At 39.4% G+C, this 21,766-nt stretch overlaps 1 protein-coding gene across 1 annotated transcript in view; it reads right to left on the bottom strand.

The window, feature by feature from the left end:
• Positions 1 to 21,766, bottom strand: part of FAM193A (family with sequence similarity 193 member A) — a 71,302-nt gene that overhangs the window by 38,396 nt on the left and 11,140 nt on the right. The window contains exons 2-5 of the mRNA XM_042871233.1: positions 6,557 to 6,622; positions 3,874 to 4,119; positions 1,687 to 1,853; positions 1,250 to 1,417 (exon numbers count right to left, since the gene is read on the bottom strand). Coding sequence (XP_042727167.1) covers positions 1,250 to 1,417; positions 1,687 to 1,853; positions 3,874 to 3,963 — 425 coding nt within the window. The 5' untranslated portion in view covers positions 3,964 to 4,119; positions 6,557 to 6,622. The remainder of the gene's footprint in view (positions 1 to 1,249; positions 1,418 to 1,686; positions 1,854 to 3,873; positions 4,120 to 6,556; positions 6,623 to 21,766) is intronic.

Consider the following 21,766-nt stretch of genomic DNA (forward strand, 5'->3'; position numbering starts at 1 on the left):
TCCTAACTTTACTTCGTTATTTGAAGACTACAAGAAATTCTAGAGTGAAAAAAACATAGCAATACTGAAAGTCTTCTTTTTTGGGATCTTCTTCTTGCCTTTTATATTTTAATCATGTTTCTCAACAGTAACAAGCAGTTCTAGAGAAAGGCACCCATGTACATAAGAAAGCTACAAAATATGCACTACAGTTTTCAAAGCTTTTCCATTAAGGAAAACTATAGCTGTGATTCAGTTTTAATTAGACACTACATTACAATTTAAGAATCTTTGATTTCAAAAGCTATGTTGCATGTTTTGATCGCTTAGTTTAAATAAACCAAGTGTGACTAACAGGAAGGCATATTGTATTATTCTACAGTTACACAACTCATGTTCAAAACTGAGCATTCAGTTTTTATAGCAAGAGCACAAAAAGATTATTCAAGTATTTATTAAGACTCATTCAGAAATACAGTCACAAAGAACTGTACTAGATTAGAATCTTTCAAAACATTTCTCTACCTTACCAGCATTGCCTCAAGTAGAAATTCTGCTTAAGAACTATGGGTGCTTAGTCCAGCCAGACCTTTGTAAATTAAGTAAGTACAGAGTCAATAAGAGAATCTACTCTTTTTTCCACACAATAAACTGGACAGAAAATGAAATGAACATGCTGGAGCACTTAAGAAAACAGCGTGGCTGTCTCCCAAGGAAAAAAAAAATAAACAATCAAAGAATTCAAAAGCATATCCTTGACTTACACCTAGAAAAAGATGCACTTTCAATTTCTGATATGAAAACAAACTTCTCATAATCTGCCTCTCCTAATGATCAAAGTCCAAATTTTTCCTTCTCTAACTTCTAGCTGCTACAACTACTACAGAATGCAATTACAATTATAAAATCAAGTTAGTTCAGCAAGGAAAGGTGTTTCCTGTGGGGAAATCCAAGCCAGACAGACTTATTAGTAGTAGTAATCATCTCAATATCTTTTGAGGATTAATGTTTTTGGGATCTTTTCATAATTATGCACTAATATTCCTATTCCAGATGCATATAAACATTTTTCACGTATTTCACACACTCAATCCAGCACTTTAAAATCCTGCATGGAATACAGCTGACCTCTATAACTTCTCATTCTAGTTGAGAGGCAATCATTCTAAGCCATCAGACTTAGAGCTGGTAAAAAAGAAATACACTAATTTAGTACTCATTAAAAGACACCTTTTAGTATTTAATAAGTAGTTTTTTTGAAGTGCTATACCTGTCCACCAGCTCTTTCATTCCTTCTTTATCTGGTACCAAAGATTGGTCTTGGTCGTCTGCCAAAGGGGTCCCAGCTTGGCGATAGATACATCGAACCATGTATCTTACTTCTGACCAGTAATTTTGAAGCTGCTGAGATTCACGTTCAGTCTCTGCTGAAATTTCTCTGCAAACAATGACAAAAAAAAAAAAAAAAACTCTCAATTTGTACATCACACAGGTGTATTTATTTATTTATTCCCACTATTCTGAAGACTCTTCCCAGGAAAATCATGTCTAAAACAGCCCAAAGAGTACATGCAGAAAATAAAATCAAAAATTGAATAAAAGCCACCATCCCTAAGTTACTGCTATTGTCAGATAGCCCCATTTAAGCCACAAGACTGCTGATAGTCTGAGTACAGGCATTATTCTAAGTCTGAATTCAGTTCTTACCTGCGCTCATTACAGGCCTCACAGTTGCATGCTATGTCTGAAGGAGAGGAATTGTTAAGATCAGCAGCAGGCACTGTCTGAGCACCAACAGTTATCCTTCCTCCTCCTACAGATTCCTGCTGTGATCCACTGTTTCCAAGAGGCATGTGCAAAAGGAAATCTTGGCTCTGAAAGAAAAAAAAAAAAAAACTGGTAGCAACTTTGGTTTGCAAGATTCAAGTGTGAAATGTTCAAATGTAGGCAAATAACACGGCATTTCTTAGTGCTGAATATTTTTTGGGAGAAGACTCAACTGGCCACAAAGGATTTATCTTTGAAAAGCCTAATAAATGCACAAGATGGACTGAGAAAGCCAGCAATGTAAATAGTTTCATTTCTAATAACTGAAGCACGTTGGCTATAATTATCACTTTTATGCACTCCAGCATAAACAATGAACTAAGCTAAAAGAAGGATTGCATCATCCACAATTAACCACATAAACTAGTAATATCTCTTCAGTCTCTTATTTGACAGTGTGTTTGATTCTTTTAGTTTAACAACCCATTCCACAGAAAGCATAAAATCTCCTTGTATATAGCAGCAAGGCATATTACTTGACCACAATGGATGTTAGCATCAGTTCCCAGTAACAGCAGCTTTCCATCTCCTGCGTGCAGTGCTGCTCACTGCTAACAAATGACACCGCTCTCTCCAGAGGCTGCTGGTATTTCGGTCTCCAGTTTCTGCTCCTCCACTGCACTCCACCCACTGACCCACGCTGCCCGTCCTACACCCTCCCCAGGTTGCCACCACCTTCTGTGATGCCAGGCAGAAACCTCTCTCAGATTATGAGAACTGAACGGATTTCTGTGCTTCACCCCAAATCCTGGAGCAGGATAAGACAGACATTAAAACAAACTTGTATACATCCATCAGCAACGGTATGCGCAGCTACTGTGGCTGGTGCTGAGGCAAATCAAGCATCAGAACATCATGGCAACGACAGCAACAGCAGCCTGAGCACAAGAACATCTGCAGCAAGCCACTCACACTCTGGCTCACAGTGACTGAACAGATTTCAGAGCTTCCCCCCCACTCCGCCCTGGCTGTTTTTTCCGAAAGTGACTAGCCATTTCATCCAGTTAGGTGCTTTTTAAAGTTGCTGGAATTGAAGGACACTTTGCTTTTAAAAATTCCTCTTGCCAGATACCAACCACTTTGATCTTATCTAGAGTATATTTAACTGAACAAGACTTTTACAAAGCAAGTTCTGCCTTGCTTGCACATGCAGGATGATTTCTTTTCCATTTGAGCTCAGTTACAGTGAAATGCGTCAGAACTTTTTACTCAGTTGAACAATAATGTGCTTCAGTCCAGCTGTTCTTTGGCACCTCTAGAATATATTACCATCCAGCTACTAACATAACCCCCTTTGATATAATCTTTTTGGATTAATTTCCATAAGCCTTGTTAACAGTAAGAAAATTAGCAATCTTCAGCTGTAGGCACAAGGACATACTCTTAAATCTTCCGTATTATACTCCATAGGAACTCATATGTTAATATGAGTTTAACTGCATACACTATACAAAAACAATCTTATTTCACACTGATATGCTTACTGAAATAAAGTCTGTATATGCCCACAAGCTATTATCAGAAATGCGAGGCTACCCAAATCATATGTGAAGATTTGGTTTTTTTGGTATAGTACTGCAGTTCAAGTCAAATGGAATTCACTGGACATGACATCAAACTTTTTGTATCTTAGTCATGAAAAGACAATTCTTTGAGCTTGAATTCTCCTTTGAGAACATATTTTAACAGTTAATAAAAAAAGAACAGCCACTAAATAAGATAGGCAGCTTGAAATATTTACACTGGATATTAAAGCAGTGTCTGCAGTGCTGCAAACAAATTATTGTTACGTGCACACTATAAAAAGTTGTCCTTTCTTAAGGAAAAAGAAACAATAACAAACAACAGCACGAGAAACTTCTCTATTCAGCTATCCGAATCTCAGACTTGAAACTCCCCATTTTTCAAACACGTGGAACTTACCTGCTTCATTTAGCTCACAGAAAAAACCTCAAGACCAACTGAAATGCCATTTCTGCACTTGCAGCTGAAGTGGTTCCAAAGCACAAAGTAGCGCTCAGCATCTCACAGCACATCATCTTATTCTACTGAAGTACTTCAACTTACCACAAGAGATTGCTCTATTGTAGCATGCCTCTCCTCCTTTTCGACTGTTCGCCTACAGTCTGGACACACCCACAGTGGAAGATGCAGCATATTGTTTGCTTTTGGAGATGTGGAAAGTGCTGTTTTGCTAGAATTTTTTATTCCGCTCTCTGAAAGCGAACTATCCTTTCGTTCACTTCTACAAAGAAGACAATGCTCGCCAGTTGTATATGGTGCCCTTTGGCCCAAGCCAAAGGTAAATGGTGTCTACAAGTAAATGGCAGGAGGGAGAACTGGTTATTCACAGAACACATACTCAAAAAAACATCCTGAGATTCTCAAAGTAAAACTCGCCATCATTCAATGGTGAATATTTGGATTGTCTTAGGATCAAATACTGCAGTCTTAATATCAGTCTGGCAAACAATTGTGATCATGAATAAATTCAATATAAGAAGCAATTCTTCCAGGGATACAGCTTTCCTTTCTAAAATAATTCAGCCTAAGAGCAAAAAAAGCTTTTAAGTAAAAATTTAAAAAAGGATAATTTCTTTTATTGTCACTCTCAGAACTGAAAGGGAAAGAAGCAGCTCTGAAGGTCAGTGTCATCTCTCTTTTGAAACGTGTTGAAACAAAAACACTTTTAGCTAAGCTTGTTGCTAAAGAAAAGCTTAGCTTCACTTTAACAAAGCCAGTCAAAGAAGCCTTAAACTCTACTATCAACTAATGAATAAAATAAACCTATGAGGACAGAGGCAACCAAAAATTTACTTTCCCTTCCAAGATTCTACTGTGCACGAAATTGCATTTCAGACCTGAAATTATGATTACTCATCAAGACTGATGTCCTAAAACATGTCAGGCAGAGCAAGCCAAACAACTTCACAGGAGTTTAAAGTAATAACTGATGGAACAAAATATGGACTAACTGATCTTGGAGGTTTTTCCACCCTTTGTGATTCTATGATCTTATAAAGGCACAACTCAGATTTGTCTCATGTGACAGCTACTAGCTCTGCCTTAATTATTAACACCCTCCATGCAAACCTCCAAATCATGGAAACATGTGAGATAGAAGAGATCTTAAAGACCATCTAGTTCCAGCCTCTTGCCATGGGCAGGGACATTTTCCACTAGATAAGGTTGCTCAAAACCACACAGAACCCGGTCTTGCATGCCTCCAAGGACGGCACCATCCACAACTTGTCTGGGCAGCCTGTTCCAGAGCCTTAACACTCTCATACTGAAGAATTTCTTCTAAACATTTAATCTAAACATATCCTCTTGAAGTTGCTACCCCTTGTCCTATCACTGTTCTCCCTGATAAAAAGAGCTCCTTCCAGCTTTCTTGCAGGCCCCTTTTAGATACTGGAAAACAGTTTACAGTTTCTAAAGGCAAAATCTTACAAACATCAGCAGCAGAACATCTTCCAACAAGGAGGAAAAGCAGAAGACAACAATGTAAATATCCAGAAGTGAAGGCAACCTGACACTTTTACTAAGGTAAGGTTCAAGGTAAACAGACCCCAGAGGACTTCCAGAAGCTGCAACTTCAGTTATGCAAGTTTTATCAGTACCATTAAGCAAACAAAAACACACAATGGCGAATAGAGCAGGAACAACCATCTTAATGGCTGTTAACACACTATGTAAAATCTTAATAGCCTCCCCCAACTGGGCTGATATTCACAACCAAGAACTTCAAAGAAAGATTTTAAGTTCCAAACAGAGAGCTGGTTCCTAAAGCAAGACGTAGTCAACTGCTAAGAATGAACTTGGGATGATTCATCATTCACATGTCCAAGTGCTCTCACTAAGTAGTTTAATCCTAATAAAACTGATAGCTAGAACCAGAGAATCATAGAATCGCTCAGGTTGGAAAAGACCTTAAAGATCATCAAGTCCAACCACAACCTACCCATACTACCCTAACTCCGACAACCCTCCCCTAAATTATGTCCCTGAGCACCACATCCAAACAGTTTTTGAACACATTCAGGGATGGTGACTCAACCACCTCCCTGGAAATGACACCACAATAAAAATCTATACCATCATCTAGATCACCGAGTTCTGTAATAGCTTTGTCATGTGGAAAGCAAGCTACAAATTGCTCTTTTGTATTTAACAGATTACGAACACATTGAACAATCGTGAACATTTCAACAGCAGTGATCAACTTTCTCATTAGCTTGGATTTCAGTCATGCATATATTTTGTATTTCTCCTTAGCATCGTCAGAGATAAGGGTACATTTTAAGCAAAGCAAGAGACTTTTTCACCAGTCAAGCTTAAAGAGAGATGGATCTCTGCAAGAAAACATCCAGTCTCACTTTTTCTCTCTGAAACATGTTCAGATGTAACATTCATAAAGGAAAGTTGGAAGTAGGACAAGCTGGAACAGAAATAACTGCCTCTGCTACGTATTTAGATTTATTTCCAAGAATAGCTTTATTACCATAAAACTGCATAGCTTTTTTCACACCCATGTCCAATTTCAAGCTTATTACAACAATAAAACTTTGCTTTCACTGCTTTTTAAAGCTTGAACTGTGAAGTGATCAGAAACTGACTTCAGTTAGCAAAATCCTTAATGCAAACAGAACTGCAGATCATTTCCAAGGTTTTTCCTCTGTATGTCACTGTAATTCTCTCTCCCATCTTTCTGCTACTATACACACCCACAAAATCTGGCTGTACTTACCTGAGAAACCCCCGTGAACTCTGATCCAACAGAACTGTCTGTAAACTGCGTACCATTTAGCGAAACCTGGAAAAAAAATTCATAGCAAAATGGTTACAATAACCAAATTTTATGCTAAAAACAGCATTAAAAATTAAAAAAAAAAAAAATTAAAAAGAATAATCATATCCCAAATCTGAGGGCTGATAAAACAGCTTCTGAAATTTCAATGATTGACTACAGACATGGATAACTCATTTTCAGTAATAAAATTCTACAGGTGCAAAAGTTAACAAGTTATATATTTCAAGCTTTTGCAGTACAGCTGTTTTATTAGCAGTGCAACTCTGATCAGAAAGAATTGATACAGGAAAAACTAAGACACAAGCAAAACAACTTTGTTCCCCTCTGTATTTGGTTGTTTGCTTTCTGCCTTTAAGCTTCTATTGTGAATTGAGACAATTACCAAAGATTCCTTCCTTCAGAAAGCTGAATACAATACAGCTTAGAAACACACTCTATATTAACAAGGAAGACTTCCATAGGAAGCCACAGAATTGCATCCAGCTTTTGTACTGCAGAAGCTTTCCTCCTACGCCACTTATAATTCATACCGAAATCTCTCAGATCTCTTCTGCACTGAGTGTTACAGAAACTACACCAGATAGTGATGAAGTGCTCTTCAAAAGCCACAAGTGTTTTCATAGAGTATTATCTGAGGACACTAGAACAAGAGCAAAGTTAAGACAGCATACGAACTGAAGTTGATGATGGCAAAGAGCTCTAGACCACACTGATGTGAAGAGAAATGTAAAGGCATCTGATCGAAAAAAAAGGGAGGGAGGGGGACAGGCAGTCAATTTTCTTCCCCCCCCCACCCCCCCCCCCCCTCTCCCACCATCCCTTTTGGTGAGCACTGGTTCATCACTCAAATTTCAGGCATAATTTAACTCATGCCTCCATTCCACTTCTAGCTTTGGTAACCTCTTTTGCTCTCCCTTTTTCTGCCTACAACTGTCTGATATTACTTTGAAGACTCGTTCCAAGATAGCTACAGCAACTCCCCTGTTTAAGTTGGGAACCTCCGCATCTTCTATAACAGATGGACACATCAGACAATACTATAATTAAGCTCCAAAGATATTTTTCTGAGAAAGCCCTAGTGGACAACTTTGTCCCACATCCCCACTTTGTCATTAAGAAAATCACAGAATCACAGAATTGCAGGTGTTGGAAGGGACCTCCAGAGATCATCGAGTCCAACCCCCCTGTCAAAGCAGGTTCCCTACAGCAGGTCACACAGGTCAGCATCCAGGCAGGTCTTGAACATCTCCAGAGAAGGAGACTCCACCACCTCCCTGGGCAGCCTGTTCCAGGGCTCCGTCACCTCACTGTAAAGAAGTTCTTGCGCATAAAATACATCTACATTCTCTACACTCAAGATTGCAATCACACAAAAAACCACCAGCCGTAGTATTTAAACATGTTGGTACTCAGTGACCATAAGAGCACCCAGAAACGTTACAAAAAGACAAGAAAAAAATATTGGGACGTTTCTAATATCTGGTAAATGGCAAGACAATATTGGATGTCAGGAGTGCCTGCTTTATGAAATAAGTTGCCTTTTCCTTTGTTAGCAGTATTGTTTCTCTTGATCTTAGGCACTGTGCATTATTTGATTCAAAATATTAGTATGAAACTCCCCAAATTTAGTAATGATCTTAATATCTGGAAGAGGAACAAACATGAAGGAATTTAAAGTAAGAACGTTGCTTGTTTGTTTGTTTTTTTACCACACAAGATGAAACAAACAGAGGGAATCATCAAGGGTAAAATGTCTGTAGGCAATGAGAAGATTCACAACATTATGTGAAACAGACAAAATACAAAAAAAATACAGCAAAGACTTAGGAATGGGGAGGAAGGGAACAATAACATGACAGGGAGGAGAAGGAGATGGCTGAATAGCATATTAGAGGAAATATTAGAAGAATCTTGTAGAAGTAATCCAAATGGGGCTGAAACAATAGCAAGCTTACAACAGACAGAAAAAAATGCAATGAGATACTCTCACCCAGATGTTAAAGAAAAGAGGAAAAAAGTGTGAGAACTACAACCATCACCTTTTTTAAAGCACATGAGTAATAATGGTGAGTAGGGAGCCTGGTAGGACCTGTGAGGTTCAAGTAAACAAACAGCAGATGCATAAGGTAATGCTAAAACAAGCTAAAGTCTTGGCAGAAACACTGAGCGTGGTCTTCATGTTCGCTATGGAGCAGCTGAACGATATTCTCCCAGAGAAAGCCTTGATGAAAAACGTAGTGGAAGATCTGCTTCCGAGCAAGGCACAGCTCAGAGGGGTGGGGGCAATACAAGAACTAGCCAGCAAAAGCAGATCACATTCAACCAAGAGTCCTAGAGAAGTCTAATGATCTAACAGTTGCACTAACAACCACAGTACGAAAACACGTGTTTCCTATTTCACCGCTACCAAAGGAGCAAAAGGCATACATTTTTTAAAATATTTATTAGGTTCCCAAAGTGAACTGTGGAAACTTCCCTTGTCCTAAATCTGTACCAAGAACGTCCCTATTTGACCAAGTTAACCAATAACATCAAATTCTTCACACTACTCAAGACACTGCAGGATGGCAGAAGGACCTTATAAGACCTAGTTACTGGGCCATATGCTGACTGATACAATTCAGTGCGCACAAATTTTAAGTAAGAGACAAACTATACAGTTGTCATATCTGGACAACCAAAAGCTCTTTTTTTAATAAAAAAAAGATATATATGTATGTGTGTGTACATGTATATATTTATATCAGACCTGGATATCCATTTCAGTCAGTGTAAAACTTCCTGTTTCAAAAAGATATTTTGTACAAGTAAATGATAGAAGGAAATCTGACATGGATCAGGAAAACTGGAACTGTGCACACCTACTTTCACTGTACGTTAATTGAAAAAAAGAAATATCTTTCTGCCCTTTCTATAGATTGTTGTTTACAGTGGAAAAAACCAAACAAACTCAAGCAAGCTGCTGCCATGATAAGTCACGTCTTTAAAACCTGAATTTTCTGGCAAATAGGCAGGCTGGCACAGGATAAGTACAAAGTACAAAGAAAGTGAGAATCCCAGTCATGACCAACACTCCAAGCTCACCTGAGTGACCCTGACGAACCGGTTGAGCAATTAGAGTGCACACACTCAAACAAAGTCATTATCTGCTGTAAAAGCGAGTCGCAACCAAAGCCAGAGCTGAGGGGTGAATTACTGCACTGGCAACACACCCCAGGCTTTCCTGGAGTGGAAGCCTGGTTATGTCACACTCCATGAAAAAAAGAGATGCAAAGTCGCATGAAAACTCAGGAAAAGAAGAAAAACAGAGCAAATAATAAATTAAGTTCAACTCATCAGCAAGGAGCCCTCAGCAGTTCATCAGCAACGTGATGCTGAAAAAAAATAAAAAAAATTTTAAAAAACACAGAAACACATAACCTTAAGGTTGGGAAAGATCAATGGGATCATCTATCCCGAACATCAACCCATCACCACATCCACTAAACCACATCCCTCAGTGCCACATCTGTAAGTCTCTTGAACACCTCTAGGGAGAGTGACTCCATCACGTCTGAGCAGCCTGATCCAAATGCAGCATTTAATCAAATTTCTCCTACAGGAAAAAAGATGGGAAACACAGCATTGACTTTGTCAAGAGCATTAAGAATGACACAGACTGGAGACAGCAATGTCACTGAGCAGAGATTAAGTTTACATTACATTCTATATGCCCTAACATAACAAAGGTATGCTGTACCACTTCAGTGTATTCCTGTATTTTTATAGGGAGCTGAACAACTGCATTTATTGAAACACCTGAACTTATGCTTTCTATGAGTGTCACAGCAATAGCAAAGAAACATACAGCTGACCACCCGTCCACTTCCCAGAAAAGCCTCCAGAAAGCCATCAGTGTATCAAATGCATTTTACTTGCTCTCCTGTCTGCACTTCTACCAAAAACATTTCCCACAGCTGCTCTGTACCCAAGCTCTCTGAGGAGCACCCATCCCAGCACTGCAGCTCCCCATAGCAGCACTGCCCACTCCCAGCAGACACTCTGCAGACAGCAGCCTTGGTGCCCCCTGGGTGCACACCTCCCTCGTGCAGCCCAGTAGAGCTCTGCCTTGGGTGTTGTCCAGAGCCAGGCTGAGCTGTTCTGCTCCTCTTCAAGCCACAGTTCAATCTGTCACTGAGCTACTGCTGGCAGATGAATGGAGCTGACAAAATCCTGTGTGACTTTTGGATATGCAGAAAGTCTTCTTTGTGCTTAGGGTTCAAAAGATAAGAAGAAATCCTAAATTTTCACTTTCTGGAATCAGATCTTCGCCCCATGCTCACAATTGATAAAAGGACAGGGCATCATAGAAGCCAAGTGCACAGATAACCTCAAAGAATGATTGTTAAAAGTGCACAGGATATAGGTTCAGTGTGAGATTAAATCCAACATGATGCATGATATCTCTGGACAGAGCACAGAAGGGTTATTCTATGCACACACTACTATTCCTCTCTCCACTCCTCCAGTACCAAGCACTGTCAGACAGGACAGTGTGCTGGGCAGACCTCTGGCACAACAAGGTCTGCAAATTTTGTTTCACAATCCATTTCAAACATCGCACCTTAGTGTTCTCAGTGGTGACTATAACCTCTGCAGCTAACCAATGTTACCCTATGTCTTCAATTCTGTTAAAGAAAAAAAAAAACCAAACACGCACACACACATGCAGAGTAAACCATCAATCCACCTCCCTGGAGGTGACCACCACTCCCTGTCCACAGTCATGGAAATCCCACCATGAAGAAGCCCTTGACTGCAAAGTTTTTGTAACAGAAAGTAGATATCTACATTTCTTTCTTTTCATTTTGCTTTCCTTTGTTAAATAACTAGAGATTTTGCAGTGAGAGGTCAAGCCCTTTTAAGAAACTATACCAAAATAATATTTAAGGAGGATTAAATATTCTTCCTAGCACTAGAGCACGGTGAATGCAAAATTAACAAGCAGGAAAGTAATCAGCAATGCATAACACACTTTGAGGTTTATTAGCACAGCAATGCTCATGAAACTCAGGAAGCTATCAGAGTTAATTATTATTGTTTTAGACAAAAAGAAACCCTTTTGGATTTAATTCCAAAGAGCCTTTAAAGGAGTAGCTTGCAAATTGGTATAAATATGTGACTGGCAACAGTGAAGAGCTTGGAGGTTTCTTCCTACAAGCATAACCGTGATTTAACATGACACAGCAGTGAAACTGTCCTGAGCTTCATTTTTAGGGGGGCAAGTTGTATACAAATAAGCACCTGCAAACAGTTTTGGTTATTATAGGAATAAAAGACAAAATATCATAGTATCCAACACTGATTTAGAAGTAGCAGCATTTTGCTTTGGAAACTGATACTAGAACAACTGATGTGAATGTGATAATTACACACTTTAGTGACACTTGTTCATACAGGCTGGCTTGCCAGAGAGCCTCAGCATTGCAGGGGGCAGAGGAAGTGATTTCTGAGGAGCTGCAGGAGTCACCAGCTGAAAGGCACCAAGAAGGAATGCTGGGAAGGTTTTCCACAAAAGATAATCTTTGTTCCCACAAAGGATTTCAGAATTACAAATAGAAACCAGAGAAAGCAAGATAAGGTGGTGAGAATCAAAATTCAAGTATCTGTATCAACTCAGCCACTTGATTAATTGTGCTGACCACTAATCCATTTTACCAAGCATGGTATTTAGAGCACAAACTCACAGCATCCTACGTGATCCTTTCCGAGGTTTATTCTAGCACAGATCAAACTGTTGAGATTGAAAAACTTCTAATTAAGAAAAACGTAACCATAAATCAGTCAGTGAGACACATCAGCCCCTTCACATTCCTTCAACAGCTACTGGACTACTTGCAATTTTACAATGAATCCACCTCAATTAATGAAGCTTGGGGAGAAATAAGCATTCCAAGGAAAGTTATAAGGCCTTGAAGACTCTTGTTATACCCCAAAATTTGAAACACCGAACCTCGATGTTATTCTCAAATACAGATAAACTACCTCTTAGCTCTGAAATAATTAAGCAGTGGGAGAAACAGAAATTGCCAGAAGTTGAACAGCTGCCAAGCGCATTAGTGAGAAATCTGGCACCGGTTCCAGATGGCAGAAAGCTCTCCACATCAATACAGCTAATGTGTCCAGTTAATCCATACCTATGCTAGGGCCCAACATACAGCACATTTACATTTAACAGCTATAGTACTTAACAGAAATCATTAATATCATAGCGTGTCAGAGAGCTCAAACATTTCATCTCACCACGCTGATCTCAAGTAGAAATCGCCAAAGCTCCATCAGCAGCCAAGGAGAAGCACAAGAGAATTGTACAAACCCTTCGAGGTCACAGAGGACGTTTGGGGAACAAGAGGAATCACAACGAGGTTTGTGGCAGAAGAGCACATTAGCTGCAAGATGCATCATCCAGCCATGACAACCAGCAGTATGGCACTAATGGTGATTTAAGATGCTGTGAACAGACAGGTGGCTGCAGCAGGCTGGACACCTTGTGACTGCAAAGCACACCAGCCAGCTGCAGTACGATCCCTGCATCCTGCTTAGCCACTGGCAATTATGTACCCAAGCACTAAGCAGGGGAAATCAGCTCTAATGGGAAAGGAGGAAGAGAGGCAATGTTAGCACCACAAAAAGATGATTCATTTAACTTGAGAGAATTTGCACTTGTTTTGTCTGTACAGACAAGCAGAAGACAGAAGAACGCTGAGCAGATAGCTCAAGTATTGCTCTCAGTTACAAAACCAAACACTCAGTTCCAGAAGCTAACAAGGCAGTTGCCAAGTAGGTCACTCATTTCACTCTCTGGAAGGTAAAGCATGGTATCATTTTAACATGTTAGGAATAAGATATCAAAGCAAATCTATTAAATGTCTGAAATATACCTGACAACACATAAACACACATTCACCAAAAATCAGGTACTCACTATGCAAGCACCTCCATTAAAAATATCTATAAGCAAAGTGACTTTTATCCAGTTTAACTTACGTTCCCACCAAAACAGAGTTGGTGTGATCCCAGGTAAACTTATTTTTAGCCAATATAATAGGTTTTTTTTGTTTAAAATTTCCTCACAAATGCAAATTATTTGTATGCTATCAACTCCGCAAGACTTCAGTTTGGTGACATTCCTACTGCAATTTTTGTTTAGCTGATGCCATAACATCAGCTGGCCTTGCAGTGCTTCACCTATCCATTAGAATTACAGAATTGGACTAGCTTGCAAGACAGGTTCTTTGAAGGCTTCCCTTTGACAAGTCCTATTACTAAAAACCTGTCACTGGGATTTATGTAAACAATACTAACTCCATGGCTCTGTAAATAATACACCTAAAATAAACTTGTGTCAATGATAAAAGAGGTCAAACGAGCTGACAAACTGAGGCAGATTTATGAAGAAAACTTGATCTACCTTGCATATAGATCATGAAACATGAACGACTGAAAATGCCTGCAAAGTGGCGTCCTTCTCCCATCCCCAAGATACAATTTGTGCTTCTTTTCCAATAGTGGTTCCTTAGGGCGTTCAACATTAGGCGAAAAAATTTAAGAGACTTTTCAACAAGCTGAAATAATTACAAAGGAAATACTTTTTCCAACTGAAGCATTTATCACTGCAGAGGTTCAGCCTAAGAGAGAAAATATTAAAGAAAAAAAATTGAATTACTAGGCATACATTGGATTTGTTCAGAGAGACCAATACTCTCTGAGTTAGCAGAAAAGTTAATGCAGAGGTTGGAGTTTGCCTTGCAGGGCTATCCAAAACCAAAACGAGGAGACCTCCTTACCTCCTGCTAAAACTCAGCCCTTAGTTACCTGGCCAGATTGGGCTGGAGGGAGGTAGAAGCCAACCTGTAGACACCCACAGTGTTCAGCATACAGCATAAAGATTCATAGTTTGGGAATGTTAAAGACATTTGTTTCTCCATTGCTTGGAAAACTGCCAGCCATGCACTGCTAGCAACTGACAGATCAAATACACAGATTAAAAAAAAGTCACTGTAAAAAATACACATAACCAAAGTTTTGTTTTGCTTTTAAGATGACTTAGAGACATACAAGAAAAACAAGTTCAGAAATACAGCAGGAAGGAAATACTGCATTGAACAAAGCAGAATAGCTTTAAAAAAACCTCGCAACTTTAAGTCCTTTAAGAATGCAGGTCCTGTGAAAAACACTTCCTGTGAACGTACACAGAATTGTTTATTAACCAGATGTATTTTTTTCCTTCAGGTAGTCAGAGTCAAGATATAACATTTCTAAACACAGTAATCAGAACAGACTGAACTCTCAGCAGCCTCTTAAACTCACAAACCACAAATCCATCAAACCTTGACAAAACGATATGCTCAGAAACAGCCATCTTACATGGCATGAGCTACGCTGCAAGAACACTGGAAGTGTTCTAGGAAAGACTGGTGGTTTCCTTTTTCCCTCCCCCTCTTAAACAGTATCTACAACAGGCAACATTGAAGCTGTACTTTCACAGGAATGCTGATGTCCCTATCTTGTACAGAGCTTCAAAGGAGCCATGTCTGTATTTTAGAGTTCTTCCTCCTGCACTCTCAATTTCTCTTTTAGCTGAATCAATCTGAATTACATCCTTCAGGAAATGAGCACTTGTTAGGAAGCTCATGAGTTGTAGTGCCAACAATAGGAAAATGTTAGCATACAGAAAAAAAGCCATGCTATCTACAAGAATAAGAAGCATTCAAAAAGAAGAATTTTAAAGGTACTTGGATATAGATCAGACTTGCATAATATCATGACCAGCCATCATTTAGCTTTTAAACTGGAAATTTAAAAAGATTATACTGGAATTTTACATTTGTTTTCATTTTGTTAAACAAGTAGAAACGTATTCCTTGGAAACTAATCTCAGTGATGCAGACTTGAACTACTAACTCTCTGAAACTTATAGATGGGTATTATTCATTCTCATGTCAAGCACAGCAATAACCTTCTCTTTTTCTGAAGTCTGATGTGACAACTAATGACTATCAAATACTGTCCTAAGGAAAAAAAAAAACCAAACACACAAACTAAGTACACAGCTGCACTGTCGAATCAAGTGTCCAGATCCTACTTGACGTGCTGCCTAAATCTGTAGACAATCTAAGCTGAATTCCACCAATACAAGCAAGCCCACATAAGTTGTACTTAAAAATATTTAAGTACTGCCTACCATGTGAAATTTGTCTAACAAAGGCCAAGGATCTTCCTGAATTAATTCCTGCTTGGAGGCTTTCTCAAAAGACATGACCTAGCAAAAACCCTATTTCAGGATTGCAAGAAGTAAATGATATGAACTAGAATTCGTGCAGGCTCAAAAGAACTACCAAATTTTATTGTTTATTCTCCATCACTTCTTTTTCTTTCTTTATGTATTCAGACACTGCCATCTGATGAACTGTTTATTCCTTCAGAGAAGCTACAAAGTTAGAAAGCAGGCCCTTGGAAGTCAGGAGCACCACCGCAATCCTTCCCAGCCAGCAATCAGAAGAGCTGGTATTCAGGAAGAATTCACAGCCAGATACAAAATAACCATCCTCCTCTGGATACTGTGATGAGTCACAGACTCAAGGCCCAGGCTACTTGATGAAGTAATAAATTCTGTGCATCTATCTGCACATAGGTGCCTTCAGCACTGCAAGCACAAAGGTCTGTCTGTCTAGGTAGGTTACATGACACATGCCCACACTTGCATCAAAACTGTCTGTTCATCCTGTACCATCTGAGAGCTTTTTACTATTCTTTTTTTTTTTTTTTTTTTTTTTTTTTAACCCTAGACACTATGCTCTTTAGAAACTTCACTGATAAAATTTCATGTTTTCTTCCAAGGCAATAGAAACACAGGTTCACAGCACTACTACAGTTCCCTGAACCCACCAGGCACATACCCTTTTACAGCTGCAACAGTAATTAATAACCAACAGCTTTCCAGGACCAAAAGATAAAGGCTATAGAGAAGACACAGCCCTCCTGCCCCTGCCCCAGCTCATGTCCTTCCCACAGGAGGATGCAGGCTTCCAAGCAACGGCTATTAATGGCACGGTGAGCAGTGCTGCCCCAAGCCTCCTGTGGTTAATGGTTAATTGCCTTTCAGAAGGGAAGGATTGCCGCAGGAGAAAGCAAGAGCTCCTGGATGCTATGAGAAACACCTCCTGCTTGCAGGTCTGATCTTGTCTTCCCCTTCCTTTGAGCCCAAAGCCATCCGCCTCAGCTCACAAGAGAGCTTAAAGTCTCAGAATGATAACTGATACCACGTTTAAAACCATAAACACATACTAGTGAAATATTATCTACCATAGTGAAATTCATACTGCACTGCAACAGATGAGAGATATTGCCCTTGGGGGACAACAGTAAGTAGTTTTATCCAACTGTCAAGTTTCCCTTTTTAAACAACAGCGTCACTCCGTGCAATTGGACAGCCTCAACCTATGAGCCATTTTCCCACAGCATCACAACCCGAAGAAAAACCTCACTTCCACAACAAAAACAAAACATTAATCTTGGTCATAAAAATCTATGCTTAAGTTTAATGAGAAAGAACAAGTGAAAATGGAATTTAGCATAGAAATATTAGTGCTTACGTGAACAAAATGATGCGATGTCTTCACATTCACTGCTCCTTTGCAGTGACAAGAAGAATCAAAACCCTGTGTTTTGAAGTAGAAATGCCATACAAACCAGAAGGCCACAAACCATGACATAAGTCATAAGGTTGCACTCATCCAGTTTGTGATTATATCTTAGTTCTTTTCCTAACTTAAAAAAAATGCCTTTTCCAACCAAACCCAACAAGTGCCAGGATGAGGCTCTCAGCTCTTAAGCTGTGCAGCCAAGAAACTACAGTATGCCTGTGTGCTATCAATTACTTGGCTGAGTAAGAACATTCTATCAATTAAAGCCAGCAGCAATTAATACCATTATCTTCTCCAAATTCTGTATTGCATCCATCTGGGATACTGCATGGAAACTGAAAAGCAAGTATTAGAAATAGGTTAGTTGTTGTTTTCATTCATTTTATTTTTAATACTATGACTGTATATGTTCGTACTTTACCATTTGTACTGATAACTTTGTCTTTCTTTCATCTTAAGTTCTTCCTATCATCTCTTACACTTCACACATCCACTTGTCAAAGTTTTTCAGTCACTAGCTCCCTCCAATCAAAACATTTCTCATCTTAAAAGAGCATTAAATAACTCAGAAGATTTCAAGCATCTCCTGCTGTATTTGCAACCAAACACTCTGAGATGAATTCTCTACCAAGATTTGGAAGTGAATGGGCAAAAGGATTTGCCTATACTAACGGTTTGAGCTCATCCCAAAGGCTGCTAAAAGGAAACGCGATTCCAGGATGCACTGCGCTGCATTTTGAGACATTGGAAAGTATCAGTGCTGCCTCACAACCCTCAAAAATGCTCACTATCTTAAGTTTTGCAAAAGTATTGACAATTGGAAAGATAAAGTATGAAATACAATCAAATTTAACAGTAAGCCACGATGGGAGGAAAAGGAGGAGAATCATGTCGTTTACTCATTAAAATACACTAATTAGTTGTGTCTTAAGAGTTCCCTGCAAGCGTTAACTGCAGTTCCATAGTTCACAAGTGAAATGGCAGCAGGAATACAGAATAACAGAACTTAATAGCCAACAGAGCCATTCCACCTCCTCTCAGGTTCTGCTTTCCCTCTCGTAGAACAATGTCCTACAGTTTCATAGTAGATACACAGCAGCATATGCTAAAGAAATATCAAAAGCCAATAATGATGATTCAAGCACTTGCTCACCCCCCAGTGTAACAGCCAGAAGTGTTCTGAGCAGGTAGTTAAAGCACCACAGAATTCTCTCAACCAGAGCTGGCAAGAACCAACCATGCATATGCCTTTTTTTCCCCCCTAGGACAGTTATCAGATTTTAACCTGCTGTTCATACTTCAATCCCAAACAAAAATACATGAAACTAAGAGGACTGATGCAAAACAAAAACCTCTGAGAACATCAGCCTTTTCCTCCAAAAACTAAGTTGTATTTAGTCAAATGCAAGTTTAAGATACTAAGGACAAAGATTTAGGAATTAATTACTTGACCAGATAGCTTCAGAGATACAACTGCAGACACAACCTAGAATAGGAACTGTGTTATAAGATACTGGCCTTCTCTGATTAATCAGGCACACTCGTAAAGGGTTAACCACACTCACTCTTGGCAGCAAGATCTTCTGAGACATGAAGGAAAGCCTTGCATAAGAAACAGCATTTTCAGAAGGTACAATGAAATACAATATTTGAAACCAGTTATGTTTCTTTTCCCCCACAACAGAGAAATGAAGTTGTGAGGTAAATGGCACATGCTGTATTTGGACAGGAACAGGCAATTAAGACAGAGAAAGTTCTCTAGTACTTGGTGCCTTTAATTCTGCAAGATGAGCATCAGTAAGATGCAGAGCCCTGGAATAATAGCCAGACTTAACAACAATCATCAGAATTACAGAAGACACAGCAACTAAGTGTTAACACGGGAATTGTAACAACCAGTTAGAGGCCTTACTTGGAACACAGAGCTAATGAACTGCAAGTTGAGCTAGCATCCATATCAGACTATTTATCTTTGCACCTCATTATCCCAAAATTGCCCAGCTCAAGCTGTCCACTGTACATTCATACATTATACCATTTATTAATTTTCTCATAGCCAAGTGAAATACACTACTGAAACATAACATCTGGTGTGCTTCACCTTTCACTCTTCTAGCTGTTGTCTGCCCTCCTTCAGCCCCAAGTAACTCACTGCAGCAGCTCCTAAGAGAAGCAGATACGTACTTTCTTCACAGTGTCTGTTCAGTGCTCTCTCGTCACATCAGCTACTGCTCCTGATTGCTTGTTCATGCAGGTACTGGTCACACTGCTAACACAGATCGGAAACAGGTAAGCAGTTACACAACCCTGCAGAAAGCAGAGGCTGAAGTTGAAAGTTCCCAACCAGCCTTCATATCACAACTCAGACATGAACTAATTAATCATGCAGACAACCCCAATCCCACATGTTTGGATGTGGTACCAGAAAAAAAAAAAAACTGCTTACTCTGATCCTATGATGAGGCTTCGCAGGCTGAAAAGCAAGAATGAGAAAGATTTCAAGGAATTAAGACATAAAAGAAGCCTGTCCTGTTTGCTAACTTCAGTAAAGAAGTTTCTTCTTTACACAAGCAAAACACAAGTGTTTCTAGATAAGCAATGAAAACCCAATAAAAGACCAAAGAAGTTAGAGAATGTAATTATTCACACCAAGTTAATGTGAAACAAGCAACCAACCCACAAGTGTTACCAATGTGCACACTGCTGTGTGATGAGAAAAGGAGACAATTCTTTGCACATGGTCAGGACTATGATCTACTGCCTCAAGGTCTATTTCCAGCTGGAAGGCTAACAGAAAGAGGATACAGTTCATTCACAGAAGAAACAAATAGCAAACAAACTATTTCCAAAAGCCCAGGTATGCTAAGTCTTTTAGCTAAAGGATATAAACATCACAAAGCACACGAGCACTACCAAGCTGCAAGTGTACTGCACACCATCCCAAACTGTGCATGAGTGGGTGATACCTCTCCTGAGCACAAGGCAGAGTGAAGAAAGGCACAGGACCTCTTCTCACAAGGAAGTAAGAACTTAAGCACCTGCTGGAAACAGAACACAGAACTCCACCAGAAGTTGAAGAACTTGCTGACTTTTTGTTTTAAAACATATACAGCAACCAGAGAGTCTCCCTTTAGCTGCAGACAGCAAGAAAGAAGTGGTTGACAGTGAACACCGAGAGACGGTTTCATTAGAAGCAACAATAAAGTCAATGGTTATTGAAGAGAACAGCAAGAGACAAACTCAGACAGATTTAATATCATTAAATGAGAACTCAGAAGATAAGTCTAAGGCAGGGAAGAGCTAAGTCTCAAACAGCATAAAAGATACAAAGTCAAGACAACCAAGCACAACAAGAGAACAGAAAACAGAGCAAGTGAATAATGACTCAGAAAAAGCACAGAGAAAATGAATAACACACATAACAAGCAAGAGGATGGAGGGGACAAATCAAAAAAGGCTGAAGGCACAAAATGAAATAATTCTCAGTTTGAGGCCGCTATGCTGAGTACATTAGTAATAATGAGAAAGAATCTGTCCATTACTGAAGAGGAAAAAACATATTAGGAAGAATAGGTCCTCACTACAGAAGGAGGACTGCAGTGAGTGCAAGACTCGCACAATCAGTACCAACAAATGAGGAAAAATGTCCACTCAGAGTCAGCCTATGGGAACAGCCATATCACGTGGCTTTTTTGTTTTTGCTTTTTTCCTCCTGAAGTTGGCTTCATCTGATAACATTCCACCGAGTTGCTCAAGAAGCCCTTCAAGTCATCTTGAAATCAATAACACCATCTTCAAAAACTCAGAGGATGCCCAAGATACCAGAAGTTTAGATTAAGGTGAACGAAGACCCTTTCTTTAAAAGGAACAAACCAACTAACTAACTAAAAAGAAGGAGTAAGAAGGACAAACACCTGGGGAACAACTCTGACTTGCTACAGTTCCCAGAAAAGTCAGGTAAGTATACTGAACCTATTACTGTTGAACACTTTGATGATTTTGAGAAGAGGAACACCACTCTGGTTTTGTCAAAAGCAAGCATTGTCAAATCAGTACATCTTTTTTTCTATGATAGACTTGCCCAAGGGGGGAAAAAAAAAGTGTCATGACTGACTTGATTAATCAAGTTTTTGACAGCCTTACTCAGGAAACTGTTTAATAGACAAAAATCAAGATCTGGATAGAAGTGCTGTGAATTTCCAAATAGATATATGCATGAGAGTTAGCAAGGTCAGACTTGGAAAAAAGCTATATGTCCCATTGTAGCATTAGCCTATGTGACACATGACATAATCCTTCCACCTAATACTGCTCCAGAAAGTCTTAGATGGAGAATTGCAACTCATCCTGAGCACAGTTCTTCAAGGCAGACACGAACAGCATGGAGAAACACTACAAGAGAACAAATATGACATCCATGCAATATTACCTGTCATGAAGGGTTGTAGGAAGCAGGGACACC

Source organism: Lagopus leucura, unplaced genomic scaffold, assembly GCF_019238085.1.
Source record: "Lagopus leucura isolate 7727_CA_CO unplaced genomic scaffold, USGS_WTPT01 Super-Scaffold_100004, whole genome shotgun sequence".
In the NCBI taxonomy this organism is placed as follows: Eukaryota; Metazoa; Chordata; class Aves; order Galliformes; family Phasianidae; genus Lagopus; species Lagopus leucura.